The 19,294-nt window shown below is 46.3% G+C and overlaps 1 protein-coding gene across 1 annotated transcript in view; it reads left to right on the top strand.

Moving 5' to 3' along the window:
- Window positions 1-3,446: 3,446 nt before the first annotated feature.
- The window catches only part of RASEF (RAS and EF-hand domain containing), a 125,909-nt gene continuing 110,061 nt past the window's right edge, over window positions 3,447-19,294 (top strand). The window contains exon 1 of the mRNA XM_073670910.1: window positions 3,447-4,056. Coding sequence (XP_073527011.1) covers window positions 3,683-4,056 — 374 coding nt within the window. The 5' untranslated portion in view covers window positions 3,447-3,682. The remainder of the gene's footprint in view (window positions 4,057-19,294) is intronic.

The raw sequence follows: 19,294 nt of genomic DNA, 5'->3' as shown, positions 1-19,294 counted from the left end.
CCTGCACTCACAGGTGGCTCAGTATTATATGGGGCAGCTCAGGTACTGTAGTCCTGTACTCACAGGTGGCTCAGTATTATATGGGGCAGCTCAGGTACTGTAGTACTGTACTCACAGGTGGCTCAGTATTATATGGGGCAGCTCAGGTACTGTAGCCCTGCACTCACAGGTGGCTCAGTATTATATGAGGCAGCTCAGGTACTGTAGTCCTGTACTCACAGGTGGCTCAGTATTATATGGGGCAGCTCAGGTACTGTAGTACTGTACTCACAGGTGGCTCGGTATTATATGAGGCAGCTCAGGTACTGTAGTCCTGTACTCACAGTTGGCTCCATACAATGTGGGGCCCCTCAGGTACTGTAGTCCTGCACTCACAGCTGGCTCAGTATTATATGGGGCAGCTCAGGTACTGTAGTCCTTCACTCACAGCTGGCTCAGTATTATATGGGGCCCCTCAGGTACTGTAGCCCTGTACTCACAGCTGGCTCGGTATTATATGGGGCAGCTCAGGTACTGTAGTCCTGCACTCACAGGTGGCTCAGTATTATATGGGGCCCCTCAGGTACTGTAGTCCTGCACTCACAGGTGGCTCCATACAATGTGGGGCCCCTCAGGTACTGTAGTCCTGCACTCACAGCTGGCTCCATACAATGTGGGGCCCCTCAGGTACTGTAGTCCTGCACTCACAGCTGGCTCAGTATTATATGGGGCAGCTCAGGTACTGTAGTCCTGCACTCACAGGTGGCTCAGTATTATATGGGGCAGCTCAGGTACTGTAGTCCTGTACTCACAGGTGGCTCAGTATTATATGGGGCAGCTCAGGTACTGTAGTCCTGTACTCACAGGTGGCTCGGTATTATATGAGGCAGCTCAGGTACTGTAGTCCTGTACTCACAGCTGGCTCCATACAATGTGGGGCCCCTCAGGTACTGTAGTCCTGCACTCACAGCTGGCTCAGTATTATATGGGGCAGCTCAGGTACTGTAGTCCTGCACTCACGGGTGGCTCAGTATTATATGGGGCAGCTCAGGTACTGTAGTCCTGTACTCACAGGTGGCTCGGTATTATATGGGGCAGCTCAGGTACTGTAGTCCTGCACTCACAGGTGGCTCAGTATTATATGGGGCCCCTCAGGTACTGTAGTCCTGCACTCACAGGTGGCTCCATACAATGTGGGGCCCCTCAGGTACTATAGTCCTGCACTCACAGCTGGCTCCATACAATGTGGGGCCCCTCAGGTACTGTAGTCCTGCACTCACAGCTGGCTCAGTATTATATGGGGCAGCTCAGGTACTGTAGTCCTGCACTCACAGGTGGCTCAGTATTATATGAGGCAGCTCAGGTACTGTAGTCCTGTACTCACAGGTGGCTCGGTATTATATGGGGCAGCTCAGGTACTGTAGTCCTGCACTCACAGCTGGCTCAGTATTATATGGGGCAGCTCAGGTACTGTAGTCCTTCACTCACAGCTGGCTCAGTATTATATGGGGCCCCTCAGGTACTGTAGTCCTGCACTCACAGCTGGCTCGGTATTATATGGGGCAGCTCAGGTACTGTAGTCCTGCACTCACAGGTGGCTCAGTATTATATGGGGCCCCTCAGGTACTGTAGTCCTGCACTCACAGGTGGCTCCATACAATGTGGGGCCCCTCAGGTACTGTAGTCCTGCACTCACAGCTGGCTCCATACAATGTGGGGCCCCTCAGGTACTGTAGTCCTGCACTCACTGCTGGCTCCATACAATTTGGGGCCCCTCAGGTACTGTAGTCCTGCACTCACTGCTGGCTCCATACAATTTGGGGCCCCTCAGGTACTGTAGTCCTGCACTCACAGCCGGCTCCATACAATGTGGGGCTCCTCAGGTACTGTAGTCCTGCACTCACAGCTGGCTGGGTATTATATAGGGCAGCTCATGTACTGTAGTCCTGCACTCACAGCCGGCTCCATACAATGTGGGGCTCCTCAGGTACTGTAGTCCTGCACTCACAGCTGGCTGGGTATTATATAGGGCAGCTCATGTACTGTAGTCCTGCACTCACAGCCGGCTCCATACAATGTGGGGCCCCTCAGGTACTGTAGTCCTGCACGCACAGCTGGCTGGGTATTATATAGGGCAGCTCATGTACTGTAGTCCTGCACTCACAGCTGGCTCGGTATTATATAGGGCAGCTCATGTACTGTAGTCCTGCACTCACAGCTGGCTCGGTATTATATAGGGCAGCTCATGTACTGTAGTCCTGCACTCACAGCCGGCTCCATACAATGTGGGGCCCCTCAGGTACTGTAGTCCTGCACTCACAGCTGGCTCCATACAATGTGGGGCCCCTCAGGTACTGTAGTCCTGCACTCACTGCTGGCTCCATACAATTTGGGGCCCCTCAGGTACTGTAGTCCTGCACTAACAACTGGCTCAGTATTATATGGGGCAGCTCAGGTACTGTAGTCCTGCACTCACAGCTGGCTCGGTATTATATGGGGCAGCTCAGGCACTGTAGTCCTGCACTCACAGCTGTCTCGGTATTATATGGGGCAGCTCAGGTACTGTAGTCCTGCACTCACAACTGGCTCAGTATTATATGGGGCAGCTCAGGTACTGTAGTCCTGCACTCACAGCTGGCTCGGTATTATATGGGGCCCCTCAGGTACTGTAGTCCTGTACTCACAGGTGGCTCAGTATTATATGGGGCAGCTCAGGTACTGTAGTCCTGCACTCACAGCTGGCTCGGTATTATATGGGGCCCCTCAGGTACTGTAGTCCTGCACTCACAGCTGGCTCGGTATTATATGGGGCAGCTCAGGTACTGTAGTCCTGTACTCACAGGTGGCTCAGTATTATATGGGGCAGCTCAGGTACTGTAGTCCTGCACTCACAGCTGGCACAGTATTATATGGGGCCCCTCAGGTACTGTAGTCCTGCACTCACAGCTGGCTCGGTATTATATGGGGCAGCTCAGGTACTGTAGTCCTGTACTCACAGGTGGCTCAGTATTATATGGGGCAGCTCAGGTACTGTAGTCCTGCACTCACAGCTGGCACAGTATTATATGGGGCCCCTCAGGTACTGTAGTCCTGCACTCACAGCTGGCTCGGTATTATATGGGGCAGCTCAGGTACTGTAGTCCTGTACTCACAGGTGGCTCAGTATTATATGGGGCAGCTCAGGTACTGTAGTCCTGTACTCACAGGTGGCTCGGTATTATATGGGGCCCCTCAGGTACTGTAGTCCTGCACTCACAGCTGGCTCGGTATTATATGGGGCCCCTCAGGTACTGTAGTCCTGCACTCACAGCTGGCACAGTATTATATGGGGCCCCTCAGGTACTGTAGTCCTGCACTCACAGCTGGCTCCATACAATGTGGGGCCCCTCAGGTTGTCAGGTACCAATCTCACAGGTGAGTAGCAGTCTACCGGCAGGAGGGCGGTGTCGCCATGTCTATGGTCCAGCCCACCCCGTCTATGCCAGGCACAGGCTGTGAGCAGAGGACGCTGGAGGGGACACAGCACGGAGCAGCGCGCACCTGTCCCACCAGCCGGCGAGGAGGCGGGCTGCCGGGCACCTGCCCAGACTGGCACAGGGAGGAGTGCTAGGTCCAGCCCTCGTCCAGTCACCAGCTGTGGACTTCCCGGTATAAGTGAGTGCCAGTCGGCCGCTGCCAGTCATTCTTGGCCCCTGAACTCTGGATGGAAGAGAAGGCAGACCTGTCCCGGCTCCGAGCCCTCTTCCTCTCCTATGACGCCGAGCGTTCCGGGCGCCTGGGCAGGGAGGACTTCTCGTCCTTGTGCGCTGAGCTCCGGGTGACTCCATCCGAGGTGGAGAACATCTTCAGGCGCCTGGACAGGGACAGGGACGGCTCCATAACCTTTGAGGATTTTGTCATGGGTTTCCGGGGGTCTCAGGGTCTGCGGGTGCCAGAGGGGACCCTGGATGTATCCAACTTTGTGCCCAAAAGAAGCCACCGGTTATCTGAAGGTGAAGTCCTGGAAGAAGAGAACTTCAGCCCAGCCTGGAAAGACTTCCAGCTCCGGCTGGGGGAAGAGTCCAACTACATCCCCAGGTCAGTGCCAGCTGCCAGCCTCATAGTCATCTGTCCAGGTGACCCCAATATGCTGCTTCCACAGGGTGCTCACCCAGCTTTCCCAGACCCTTGATATTCAGAGCTTACTCCTGTGGGGGCAGGGAGATTTGGAAAAGATGGGACACAGGAGGATAACCTGAGAAGAGTGCTGCCTAGGACCTTTATATAGGGCACTGGTGATTTTCTGCCATGCTGCCCAGTATGACCTGTCATTGCAGTTTGTTCCATCTGTTGAACAATACATTGGGCATAATTACAATTGTGTAGTATTCATAGATGCCATCATGAGATCAGACATCTCTGAACAGCAGTGTTTGAGTTGTGCAGTTTTCCTTTGGATCATTACTTAGTCTTCTGACCACACGATAAGGAACCGTTCACACAGGGCTGATTTGTTGCAGACTTGTCCGCTCTGTACTCCCATAGACAATGACTGGAGCAGTGGTACGCATACTAGACCTCCATTCAGATGGGGCTCTTAATTTTGGCACCCACTGTCCAGCCTTTTTGATCTTCTTACCATATGAACCAGTCAGTTGGGTTTAGTACCAGTAGTAGCCCTAATTCCCCCTGCACAGCGGGCACATGGGACTTGTGGTGCCCCAGCTCTCCACCTGCACACTATGCTGCAGAAGGAAAAGTTTCTAAGCTGCAGATCCTGTATGTGGCCACATATTGTCCCCACGTCACCAGCTCCAGGGTAGTAGCACAGCACGGCTGTGTGCAGGGCATGCGTGACTGAGCACTCATACTAATGCTGAAATGCTAAAGTCAGCCATTCACGTCACAGTTCACTCCTATAAAGTGGGAACATGGTGATAGAAATGTAACTTTAACTTGTAAATCAGATTATTTCTCTGCAGCATTTTTCATTGCAACCAGGTACAAACATTCATAAGAAATAAACACAGTCAACCCGTGTACAGAGAGAATATATAGAAAATACCACCACCCCCTTTTACAGACAGCCAAACTTGGATATTGACAAATATCGCAAAATATAGTACAATACCTGGAAATGTATACATTATATAGAAACATACATTATATGGACGAAAGTATTGGGACACCCCTCTATCATTGAATTCAGGTTTGTTATTTGGTCCCATTGCCAGAGATGTATAAAATCCAGTCCCTCGCCATGCGCTTAGAGATCACTGATACCAGGGTGGTCCGTCCTGTAGGGTGTCACCATTGTATAACAAGTCAGTTCATGGAACGTCTTCATTCCTAAATATTCCACAATCATCTGTGAATGCCATTACTGAAAAGTGGAAACGATTAGGAACCACAGCAACTTAGCCACAAAGTGGCAGATCACTTATAGTTACAGAACAGGGGTGGTCAAGTGCTGAAAACCATAGTGTATTAACCCCTTTACGACCTTGGACGTATGAGTACATCCAAGGTCGCCTTCCCCTGTTTGGTGCGGGCTCCGGAGATGAGCCCACATCTTTTACGACACATGACAGCTGTGAATCGCAATCCACCGTGGCTGTTAACATGTTAAATGCCACTGTCAAATTCCGACAGCGGCATTTAACATGGCCGCGCCGGAAGCGCGTCATAAGACCCGCCATTGGCGTGCCTGTCACATCACGGGTTGCTGATGGGTTGGCATGACAGGAGACCCCTCTGGTTGTCATAACCAATCTGCTATGAGCGCAACCCAGCGGTCGGCGTTCTTAGCAGATGATCACTTTTGTAACACATAGCAGGGCCTTGTTATATGTAGCACAGGTGATCAGATGATCACAGCTTCTAGTCTCCCATGAAGACTATTGAAGCTAGTGAAAAGTGAAAAAAATGTTTTTAAAAATATTTAAAATATATATAAAAGTTCAAATAACCCCCCTTTCGCCCCATTCAAAATAAAAGAATTAAAAAAAATAAAAAAATACACATATTTGGTATCGCCGCTTTCAGAATCAGCCGATCTATAAATATAAAAAAATAATGCAAATCGATAAACGCCGTAACGAGAAAAAAATGTAAATGCCAGAATGCAATAGCAATCAAAACATCATATCTACCCCAAAATGGTATCAATAAAAATGTCAGCTCGACGCGCAAAAAGTAAGCCCTCACCCAGCCCCGTATCTCGAAAAATGGAGACGCTTCAGGTCTCGGAAAATGGCACCACTTTTTTTTTTATAAACTTTGGATTTTTTTTCACCACTTAAATAAAAAAGAGCCTATTCATGTTCGATATCTACGAACTTGTAATGACCTGGAGAATAATAATGGCAGATCAGTTTTAGCATTTAGTTAACATGGTAAAAAAAAAAAAACTATTGTGAAATTGTACTTTTTTTTGCAATTTCAACAACTTTGGAATTTTTCCCATTTTCCAGTAGACGATATGGTAAAACCAATGGTGTCATTCAAAAGTACAACTCTTTCCACAAAAAAACAAGCCCTCACATGGCCATATTAATGGAAAAATAAAAAAGTTATGGCTCTGGAAAGAAGGGGAGCAAAAAACGAAAATGCAAAGATGGGAAAACCCGAGGTGGTGAAGGGGTTAAAGGCACCAATGCTTACTGTTTCAATGGCCGAGCAGCTGCATGCCAGCCTTATGCCAAGCATAATGCCAAGTGTCTAATGGAGTCATGTAAATCACACCACCACTGGACCCTGGAGCAGTGAGGACGTGCTCTGTGGAGTCACGCTTTTCTATCTGGCAGTCTGATGGACGGATCTGGGATTAGAGTGCATTGTGTCAGCTCTGATGTTGGTGGAGGTCATGATGCCATGGGGCTGTTTTTCAGGGGTTCAAGCACCATTGGGATGGACTAGAAGGGAGATTATAAGTCAGGCCTTCAAGTCCAACCTCGGTATTTGACCTCACAGATGCTCTTCTGGCTGAAAAGGCAAAAATCCCCACAGACACACTCCAAAATCTTGTAGAAAGCCTTTCCAGAAGATCTGAAGCTCATATCGCTTCAAAGAGCCGACTAACCTCATATTAATGCCTATGGATTGCCCTGTTTCTGAATGCATGTTTTCTTTCTAGTTCCACTTCCACTTTCTAGTTCCACTCTTGTTAGTTATTGTTGATGAGACATCTGCCTGCCCACGTCCACTTTAAACTTGTAAGAGTAGGCAAGAGGGTTACTCAGTGGATTAAGCTCTTTCACAACCATGTTTTTCAGTGACGATTAGCTGCGGAATTATAGGAGCAGAACAACAAAATTACCGGAAGTGCAGGACCTCACACCATGGAGACCAGCGGTGCCCACGCACCCTACTGACTATGTGTCAGGTTCTCAGCACGCTATCCATCATTTTACCAGCCAAAATATCACAGCATTGTCCAGTCATTTGGGCAGGATCTCTGACGGAGCCTCCAACGCAGCCTTTTTGAACTTGAAGTTTGCAATGTATGGATATAATTTTTTCCAACCCAAAATCTTACTAGTGAGGCTAGTGTACTTACTTCGTAAAGCCACATCAGATTACCTGTATAAACCTATTTGAAAGCTTTCCCGTCTGATAATAAAATGAGCATTTTGTGAGTCCGGTTTGAACTAGAGCTGGAGCAATATAATGTTCATTTTAACATCAGGATTAGGCAGCCATTCTGACATGAATTTTACATACACCAGTCTCACCAGGTCTAAGAAATCTACATTCCTCAACATTGAAGTTGTACCACCAAAAAAAGAAAAGTCATGGAATTATGGAAATCTAAAAGACATATTAATGATATGCAAATGTTGAAAAATGGAAACTAAATTTTCAAAATATCTTGATTTATTCGGTATTGAGTATGAGTGCCACATGCAGAAATACACGCACTTACACCTTGGCTGCTATCAATGAGATTGTTAGTGATTGTCTGAGGAATGTTCTGCCACACTGAATGCATTTGGACTTATAAATCATCAAGATCCGCTGCTGGCAGCTCCCTTTGCAATTGTTGACCAATGACGCCCAAGAGAAACTTGATGAGAGACAAGTCTGGAGATGCTGCAGACCATAGTAGCACGTTTTGGCCACACAGGTAACTCACAGTAGAATGAGCAACATGCAGCCTGGAAGTGTGAGCTGTGCTGAATAACATCCTAAGGGAGTCTGACATATTATTTTGGGCATTTTGCAGATGCCTTATTAATGCTAAACCAAAGGACACAGCTGATCCATATGTGCAGCCGCATAGGAGCTTACAGTCATAATAATTAAGAAGGTATGTAAGTATTATCTAGGAGACGCAGTAATCTGACTAGTCAATGCCTGATCCTTTAACAAATCCTGTAACGTGACCAGGTATATTAGGTCTTTGGTATTGTGAGAGAGCTAATTTGCATACTTTTGCCCCATGGAGCATTGCCTGTAAGAATCAGGCATTTAGCTAGTTTCTTTAAGTAGAACCAGTACTTCCCCCACAATAATAAAAAAAGTAACTTCCAGGAGCCTACTGTCTATTAGATTGCATGTAATGGACTGTTGTGGATGGATACCACCTGTAATTGCTGATGGAGTAGTTTACCTGAGATACTGGCATACCCTATAATTGTGCCCCTGATTCTGCAGACATTTTCTGTGTCCTGGATTTTCTGCTGGATGCTCATTCATTACAGAAATACTGTGAACTTTCACTTTGAGATTCCTCATTTTCATTGTAGCATATATTCATTGTGAACCTCACAGCATCACATGATGCATATTCGGTGAGAATCTTCCAAATTGATTTTTTGCTTGTAAATTCAGCAGCATTTTACAGTACCTGCAACGTTGATGAGTTTCCATTTAATCTCTTCCACATGCCGCTTTTTTTTTTGTGCAGAATTTGAGCAGAAATTTGGTTTTGTTGCATCTTTAAAAAAATTGTGGCATTTCAATTTCTATCGCTGAAATGCACTATTTTGTTGCACATTTTACCCTTTTATGTCAATGGAAACCCTACAGCCACAGATTTAATCACTGGTTGGTTGTGATTCCTAGTGCATATGCGCAACAAAAAACACACAAAAAATGCATAGGTAGTTGGAAAAATATGTGCAGAAAGGGTGCAGATTTCAGTTTATTTATTTATCAATAAGAGCTTATATAGCACCGTCATATTCCGCAGCGCTTTAGATACATCATCATCACTGTCCCCATTGGGGCTCACAATTTTAATTCCCTATCAGTATGTCTTTGAAATGTGGGAGAAACTGGAGGAAACTCGCAAACATGGGCAGAACATATAAACTCCTCACAGATGTTGTCCTTGGTGACCCCAGCGCTGCAGAGCAACACAGTTTAGAAATCCATGCATAAAATCCACACTAAATACGCAACATGTGACCCTATTATAGATGGGAAAATCGATTAGCAGGATCCCTGTTAAGCTACTGTGGCGCCCCTGCGGGTTCAGTCGCAACAGAGGTACTGCATCTCACCCAGAGGTGTGGTATTCCACTCTCAGGTAAGGATGGAGTACTACCCGGGACCCACACACTTGCATCCATTACACTCCACTTCAGAGGGAAGGGCGAGATTGCTCCTAAGGGAGAGCACAGTCCCTGGTCCCTAGCTGGAGGGCGGAACCATGTAGTGGGTGTGGGTGGAGGAAGAAGCACAGGGGAGCACTTGAGTAGGAGTATAAAAAGGGGAACCATCTTGGGAGAGAGAGTCCAGTCTGAGGAGAAGGAGTGGGAGCAGGAGCTCTGTAGGGGCTCTGCTCAGAGGAGAGGAGCAGGCCTAAGTTGAGAGGCCCAGGAGGACTAGCAGGACGAGGAAGGGAGCAGAGGAAGGCTCCAGGAGTGAGGGGATCCCAGGGGCACGGCGAGTGCGGAAGCCACCCGTGCACCCGAATCTGCAGGAACGTGGAGGGATCAGGCCGCAAAGGGGACCGGCCCCTAACTAGTGGAGAACTACAAGACTCAGCTAGAAACCGGAGGCTTCTGTACTTTCAGGGTGCAGTTGCTCACAGCCGCAACTATATCGCCAAAAAGGTAGCCATATAGGATTCAGGGGACTGCAGGTTGCCCGCCAAGATCCGAGGTTACGGGCTTGGGACACTGGTTGCGAGGCGCAGGGCAGGAGGGTGAGAGCCAGCACAGGAAGACGACCGAGGAAGGCACACAGAAAGGGGTCCCGTTATGTACTCCTGAAACACCTGGGAGTTTGCTGAACCCCTGCCTCGGTAAACACAGGACGACGTGGGAGGTTACCCTGATCCTGGTAACCTGGAGTGCAACAACTGTGAGTAAACCTTGAAGACTGCACCCCACTGTGTCCTAGCATTATTATGTGCGCCATCCCCTGCACTACACTGCACAGCAACATCTACCTCATTAATCATCACAGCACCGCCCTGGAGCTTAGCTCTACCTGTGGAGAGCTGAACCAACTCTGCTGCATCACCAACAGCTCCAGAGGATCTGCACCGCAGCGGAGGCTCCATATAGCCGCATACCACAGGTGGCGTCACGAACATTATCTACAGTATATAAAAACTCTATTCCCTTTTCTTTAAAACCCCTTTTATTGACCGCCACTGTGACATCCCCCAGCATCGACTGGCCCGGCTACCGAGTACCCCACGGCCCAGGGGGCGCGTCACTACCATGTAAGTATTCTGTGACTAATAGAATGGTATTTAACATTCAAGATTCTACGTATGGGCAAGAAAAACGAAAATGCCATCTACAGAATGGGAGGCATAGAACTAAGCAACAGTATGTGTGTAAAAGACTTGGGTATTCTAATAGATCACAGACTGCACATGAGTCAGCAGTGTGATGCAGCAGCAAAAAAGGCAAACACAGTTCTGGGATGTATGAAGAGAAGCATAGAGTCTAGATCACATGAAGTAATTATCCCCCTCTACTCCTCCTTGGTCAGATCTCATCTGGAATACTGTGTCTAGTTCTGGGCACCACATTTTAAAAAATACATCAAAAATTGGAGCAGTTCAGAGAAGAGCTACCAGGATGGCGAGCAGACTGCAAAGTATGTCCTACGAGGAACGGTTAAATGATCTGGGAATGTTTAGCTTGCGAAAAACAAGGCTAAGAGGAGACTTAATAGTTGTCTACAAATATCTGAAGGGATGTCACAGCGTAGAGGGATCATCCTTATTCTCATTTGCACATGGAAACACGAGACGCAGTGGAATGAAACTGAAAGGGAAAAGAACAGATTAGATATTAGAAAAATCTTTTTGACAGTGAGGGTGATCAATGAGTGGAACAGGCGGCCACGAGAGGTGGTGAGTTCTCCTTCAATGGAAATCTTCAGAGGCTGAACAGACATCTGTCTGAGATGGCTTAGTGAATCCTGCATTGAGCAGGGGGTTGGACACGATGACCCTGGAGGTCCCTTCCAACTCTAACATTCTATGACTACATGAATGGGAGCCCTGTGATTGCCTATTATCTGACGGCATCTATGGCTCCTCTTTTGATCTGTAGTGGCACACAATGTCACGTTAGCCCGGCTAATAAAAGGCCATCAGGCAAGAGGCGAATGTGTAAAAAAAATCGCAGCATTTGCTATTGTGACCTGTATTTTGCATCTGATTCACCCATTATAAGTCAATTTGTGCTCAAACAATGGATCACATATGGGTTAATATGGGTTACCATCCGTATGTCATGTATTTTTCACGGATTCATTGCAATTATTAACAGAGCAAACTGCATTTGGCCTTTCATAATTTAAAATGCTGATGTATAACATGGATGTCATACAGTTGTGTTCAAAAGTTTACATACCCCGGCAGAATTTTTCCTTTCTTGGCCTTGTTTCAGAGAATATGAATGATGACAAAATATTTAGATTTCAGAGTCTTCAGTGGTTGATACCTTTTAATGGCTTACTGAAAAGATGTTAATAAATTGCAAGCTTTCGAGACTACTCAGGCCTCTTCATCAGGCATAGTATAACATGAACAGTTAGCCATTAAAAGGTATCAACCACTGAGGACTCTCAAATCTAAATATTTTTCTTTCTACTGGCTAACACGGTACAAAAATATGTATTTTCCCTGTAATGATAACAAAAAAACCTTTTTCTCCACTCATGGTTTTGGTTGGGTAAAGCCATTTATTGTCAAACTACTGTGTTTTCTCTTTTTAAATCTTAATGACAACCAAAAACATCCAAATGACCCTGATCAAAAGTTCACATACCCCACTTCTTAATACCGTGTATTGCCCCCTCTAACATCAATGACAGTTTGAAGTCTTTTGTGGTAGTTGTGGATGAGGTTCTTTAATTTCTCAGATGGTAAAGCTGCCTATTCTTCTTGGCAAAAAACCTGTCTAGCATGAACTGCGTGCTTGAGATCTCCCCAGAGTGCCTCAATGATATTAAGGTCAGGAGACTGAGATGGCCACTCCAGAACCTTCACTTTGTTTTGCTGTAGCCAATGACAGGTCGATTTGGCCTTGTGTTTTGGATCGTTGTCATGTTGGAACATCCAAGTATGTCCCATGCGCAGCTTCCGGGCTGATGAGCGCAAATTTGCCTCCAATATTTGCTGCATTCATCTTTCCTTCAACTTTTACCAAGTTTCCTGTGCCTTTGTAACTCACACATCCACAAAATATCAGCGATCGACCTCCATACTTTACAGTAGGAATGGTGTTTCTTTCATCATAGGCCTTGTTGACCTCTCTCCAAATGTAATGTTTATGGTTGTGGCCAAAAAGTTCAATTTTGGTCTCATCACTCCAAATTACCTTGTTCCAGAAGTTTTGAGGCTTGTCTCTGTGCTGTTTGGCGTATTGTAGGCTAGATACTTTGTGGCATTTGCGCAGTAATGGCTTTCTTCTGGCGACTCAACCATGCAGCCCATTTTTCTTCAAGTGCCTCTTTATTGAAACAGCCACACCGCTAGTTTTCAGAGAGTCCTGAATTTTAGCTGATGTTATTTGTGAGTTTTTCTTTGCATCGCGAACAATTTTCCTGGCAGTTGTGGCCAAAATGTTTGTTGGTCTACCTGACCGTGCTTTGGTTTTTACAGAGCCCCTGATTTTCCATTTGTTAATCACAGTTTGAACGCTGCTGACTGGCATTATCAATTCCTTGGATATTTTTTTGTATCCCTTTCCTGTGTTATACAGTTCAACAACCTTTTCCCGTAGATCCGTTGACAATTCTTTTGCTTTCCCCATGACTCACAATCCAGAAACGTCAGTGGCTGGATGAAAGATGCAAGAGACTGTCTGGATTCCAGAAACTCACTCAGTTTTTATGCACACACACTGATTACAAGCAAACAGGTCACAGGTGAGGATGTTACCTTTAGTAGCCATTCAAACCCATTTGTGTCAAATTCTGAGAATGTTATCAGGCCAAAATCACTAGGGTATGGGAACTTTTGATCAGGGTCATTTGGATGTTTTTGGTTGTCATTAAGATTTAAAAAGAGAAAACATAGTAGTTTGACAATAAATGGCTTCACCCAACCAATATCCATGAGTGGAGAAAAAGTTTTTTTGTTATCATTCATATTCTCTGAAACAAGGCCAAGAAAGGAAAAATTCTGCCGCGGTATGTAAACTTTTGAGCACAACTGTATATACCGTATTTTTCGGACTATAAGACGCACCGGAACATAAGGCGCACCAAGGTTTTAGAGGAGGAAAATAGAAAAAAAAATTAAGCAAAAAATGTGATCATGATGCACTGTTAAGGGGGAGAGGGTATGCTGCTGATACTGTTATAGGGGTAATGTCCCCCAATTCTGTTAATATCCCCCATCCTGGTATATATGTCCCCCTCCTTCCTATTGTATGTGGCCCCCATCCCCATATGCATGGCACCCCTCATCCCCATCCTGGTATGCATGGCACCCCTTGATTCCCATCCTGATATGCATGGCACCCCTGATCCTCATCCTGGTATGCAAGGCACTCCCTGATCCCCATTCTGGTATGCATGTCACCCCCTGATCCCCATCCTGGTAATGTATGGCACCCCTGATCCCCATCCTGGTAATGCATGGCACCCCTGATCCCCATCCTGGTATGCAAGGCACCCCCTGATCCCCATCCTGGTAATGCATGTCACCCCCTGATCCCCAACCTGGTAATGCATGGCACCCCTGATCCCCATCCTGGTATGCAAGGCACCCCCTGATCCCCATCCTGGTAATGCATGGCACCCCTGATCCCCATCCTGTTATTGCATGGCACCCCCTGATCCCCATCCTGGTATCCATGGCACCCCCTGATCCCCATTCTGGTAATTCATGGCACCCCCTGATCCCCACCCTGGTATGCATGGCATCCCCTGATCCCCATTCTGGTAATGCATGGCCCCCCTGATCCCCAACCTGGTATGCAAGGCATCCACTGATCCCCATCCTGGTATGCTTAGCACCCCCTGATCCCCATCCTAGTATGCTTAGCACCCCCTGATCCCCATCCTGGTATGCATGGCACCCCCTGATCCCCATCCTGGTAATGCATGGCCCCCCTGATCCCCATCCTGGTAATGCATGGCACCCCTGATACCCATCCTCATATGCATGGCACCCCCTGATCCCCATCCCCGTATGCATGGCCCCCTGATCCCCATCCCCGTATGCATGGCCCCCCTGATCCCTATCCTGGTATGCATGGCACCCCCTGATCCCCATCCTGGTAATGCATGGCCCCCCTGATCCCCATCCTGGTAATGCATGGCACCCCTGATCCCCATCCTGGTAATGCATGGCCCCCCTGATCCCCATCCTGGTATGCAAGGCACCACCTGATCCCCATCCTGGTAATGCATGGCCCCCCTGATCCCAATCCTGGTAATGCATGGCCCCCCTGATCCCCATCCTGGTAATGCATGTCACCCCTGATCCCCATCCTGATATGCATGGCACCCCTGATCCCCATCCTGGTATTCATGGCTCCCCCTGATCCCCATCCTCGTATGCATGGTACCCCCTGATCCCCATCCTGGTAATGCATGGCACCTCTGATCCCCATCCTGGTAATGCATGACCCCCCTGATCCCCATCCTGGTTTTGCAAGGCACCCCCTGGTCTCCATCTTGGTAATGCATGGCCCCCCTGATCCCTATCCTGGTAATGCATGGCCCCCCTGATCCCCATTCTGGTAATGCATGGCCCCCCTGATCCCCATTCTGGTAATGCATGGCCCCCCTGATCCCCATCCTGGTAAATCATGGCCCTCCTGGTCCCAATCTTGGTAATGCATGGCCCCCCTAATCACTATCACACTGCGCACACAAAAATAAACAGTCATACTCACCTCCTCTCTCCTCCAGCGCTGGGTCCCGCTCTGCTGCCGACACTCTCACTGTGTGAGCCGCGCATGGCTGGGCGCACATGGCGTCCCTGCCATGCGCCCTCACACAGTGAAGTGCTGTGCCGGAATAATCACTGCTCCCCGCGCCAGGACTGTGTGCGTGGGGAGCAGTGACCATTCACTCTCTTTAATAGTGCGCACACTGTACCGCAGCACGGCTACTGCTGCCGCTCTGTGGTCAGTGTGCCTGCTATTAAAGACCATGAATATTCACTACAATCCATGGGAGTGGGTTGTAGCGAATATTCATGAGCTTTAATAGCGGGCACACTGACCGCTGAGTACAGCATGAGCCGCGCTGCTTCTACAGTGTGCGCGCTATTAAGGAAAATTAATATTCATTGCTCTCCACGCCCATGGGCGTGGAGAGCAGTGAATATTAATTTTCTTTCGCAGCGGGCACAGCTTAGTCTGCAGCAGGCGACTGCTGCCTCCTGTGCCCCGCTCCTCTGCCGCTGCCGCTCCCCCCACACTTCTCACCAAAGTATATAGTACGGACATGTATAGTTCAAACTATAAGACTCACCCCCTACTTTTCTCCAAAATTTTGGAGGAAAAAAGTGCGTCTTATAGTCCAAAAAATATGGTAAGTAAAAACTGATATACAGATGATATACGGTTGACAGTATGGATGAAAAATTGTCTGTTTTTCTTGAGTGAAAAATAGGTGATTTTATGTCCTTTCCTCTCAACCCGGCCTGCAGTGGACATGATCAGGGACATGTTTTCGGCCTTTCCTTGCACTGTTCCATTAACTAATAAGAATCTGGAAATGTTGAGGAAGTGAAACTAAAATTATTTGGAGAGTTGAACAACTCTTCATTATATAGTGATTAGGATTTACGTAGACAAAACTGGAAACCCCCTTTTGTTAAATCCACAGCTCATAAATCTTTTTCCCAGTGAGGATTAAGAAATAAGCTTGGTAACAGTAGTTTTTTGCTCATGTAGTGGTGCCTTCCATTATATTTACTTGGAAGCATAGCTGATTTAGGGAGATTACTGCGCCAATTCCTCTATTATCATGTGCTTTACCCTAGAGGGGTGTATTTGGTAAATTACCACATATATACTGTGATTCATTAGTGATATGCTATGGTTTGGCATTGATATGTGCAGTCCCAGAACTGACACTATTAATAATAATTTTTATTTATCTATAGCGCCAACATATTCTGCAGCACTTTACAATTCAGATGGCACTCATACAAACAAGATAAGACATTACAGATTAACACATGATTCAACAATTACCAAGAGGAGTGAGGGTCCTGCTTGCAAGTTTATAATCTATGAGGAAATAGGGGAGACATGAAAGGCAATAATAAAGTGCTTGTCGTTTATGGTCCACTCATCATTATATTAAATATTGGCATTCAACTAAAGCTACATGGACCATTCATCAGCCTGTATCTGTATATGTTCCCGTAAAAAGTGCTACTGAGTGCATGGAGCATGTAGCAACAGATTATAAGAGGAATCCGATTCTGAGAAAAATTTAGGAAGAGAGAACAGGGAATAGTAAGATTAGTGAGGTGAGGTGATTGTCCAGTGTAAAGAAATGTCTTTTTAGAGCATGTTTAAAACTGTGTATACTGGAAATTAACTGGAGAGAATGGGGTAGTGCATTCTAGAAAACTGCCACAGCACAAGAGAAGTCATTGAGATTCCGATTATAGAGGATAGTGGTCTTAATATCATTGGTGGAACGAAGAGCACGGTTACGGTGGTAGACAATGAAACAGTAAGAGATGTAGGGTGGTGCAGAACTGTGTAGAGCTTTATGAGTGGGAATTATATTTTTTATTGTAGTTTGTAGCAGATGGGCAACCAGTGCAATTACTGGCACAGAATGGAGGCAATGGTGTAGTGGCTGGACAGAAATATGATCATGTTTACTGAATTCAGGATGGATTGGAGAGGAAATAATTTAGTAAGAGAGTAAGAGTATTGACCTCACGTTACCTGATAACATGACTGGACCAGTCTTGATTTATTTATGAAATGAACAAAGTGTGAATCTGCTATTTTGTTGCTATTTTTATCTATTGGCAGACATGTTTTACCTTCTTTTCTACTACATGTCTGTAATGACTATGGTGTTATGGAATGCTGGTTACATTTTGGAAGTAAGTCATATATTTCTATTAATATGAGAGTAAAGACAGATGATATTGGGGAAAGAAGCATCTGGTAGTTCAAATTTAAGTGACAATCCTTTCCTGTTCATGGGGAATAAAGGCCACCCCCATAGGTGTCTGGCTGCTGCTTACGCGCTTCTTGCACAGAATTCTAGCACACTTAGCTGAATCAAGTGTTTATGTGTATAGGGGTGGGGATGGAGCAATGGGGGAGGTAGTTGTTGGTCAACGCAACAACTGTCTAATGTGTTTGGCTATTTTAGCCCCATGACGTGTATATTCACCATGAGTGTTGCTAAGTTAGTACACTATGTTGGATACATATACATTATGCTATGTACCCATTTCATCAGCGGCCAGAGCGGGAGTGATATCATTCGTCCCCACAAGTTACCCTTCAGTTGCTGAGGTCAATCATCAGCATAACATCTAATTGGCTAGACAGGGAAAGGGTTCTGCGCCAGCCATTCACAATCCCATTATTGGGAAGCAATGCATTGTCATGGCAGTCAGAGGCCTAACAATGGCCCTCAAGATTGTCAGCTTAGTGCTCCTATTAGACTTGCCAGAGGCATGGTCTAATAAGATGGCTTTCAGGGTTAGGCCAAATTGATATGTCAGTCTTTTTCCTTTACGCAAAAAAAAAAATACAGACCAATTTTCGTCGTGCTGCTGTATCTAACTTCAATCTGTTTTTGGTCCATGTGTTATACATTTTCCTAACGTGCATTTGTCAGGGAAGAATGGACAGCATATGAATGCAATACAGATAGCATTTAGGTAAATATGACCACAGATGAACAGTAACACATTACAAATTACACCATGTCGTTATTTAACAAAAACTAGGCCCAAATGCAGAAGCAGTGTGTAAAAAATTAAGTACACCCTCACTGCTTCCATTGGAATTACATGGGTAAGTAGCAGTTAGGTGCTGCTAAACAAAATATATTGATCGTTCACCTGCAAGTGTGACCACTGCTATAAAAGTAGACATTTTGCCAGTTTACTAGTGTGGAGCATTTTGCTGTCCATCAATTGGGGAAGGGTTATAATTAGGGATGAGTGGACCAGTGGAAGTTCAGGTGCTGGTACTTGACCCGAACTTTATTCTAAAGTACGGTTCGGGAACCAGAACTGTACCCGGACTTGAACCAGAACCCGAACCCCATTGAAAACAATGGGGATCTGGACTTTAAAGTCTCGGTCTCTGCAACGGACTTCCCCCGGAACTCCGAGCATTGCAACGGAGTCCATGTTTGGCGTTTAGCACTGGACACTAACTGTCCGGTACGAACGCGAAACTTTTAGGTTCGGATTCACTCATCTTTAGTTATAATGCTATTTCCCAGCTATTTCGAATTCGTCATTCAGCAGTGAGAAACATTATACATAAGTGGAAAGCTTTCGAAAACAGTTAACAATCTTCCTAGGAGTAGACGTACCAGGAGATTCACCCCAAGGTCAGACCATGCAATGGTCAGATAAATTGCAAAACATGCAAGAGCTATAGCTCAGAATCTAAAGGCCAAAGTTAGCATTTTACATGTTTAATTTTATGACAGTAAAATTAGAAAAAGACTAAACAAGCATGGCTTGTTTGTAAGGGTTGCCAGGAGAAACCTCCTCTTTTTAAAAAGAACATAGCAGCATGGATGAAGTTTGCAAAGTTGCATCCGAACAAATTACCAGACTTCTGGAACAATGTCCTTTGGACAGATGAGACCAAAGTACGGATGTTTGGTCATAATGCCTGCCCTCTGTCACATTTGAAGAAAACCAAAGTCATCATATTAACACAGATATCTCATAACA

The sequence above is a fragment of the Phyllobates terribilis genome, unplaced genomic scaffold, assembly GCF_046119375.1.
Source record: "Phyllobates terribilis strain yellow unplaced genomic scaffold, ASM4611937v1 Scaffold_1__5_contigs__length_1240528914, whole genome shotgun sequence".
Taxonomy (NCBI): Eukaryota; Metazoa; Chordata; class Amphibia; order Anura; family Dendrobatidae; genus Phyllobates; species Phyllobates terribilis.
Note: the sequence above shows the minus strand (reverse complement) of the source record. Positions and strands in the feature narration are given on the sequence as shown.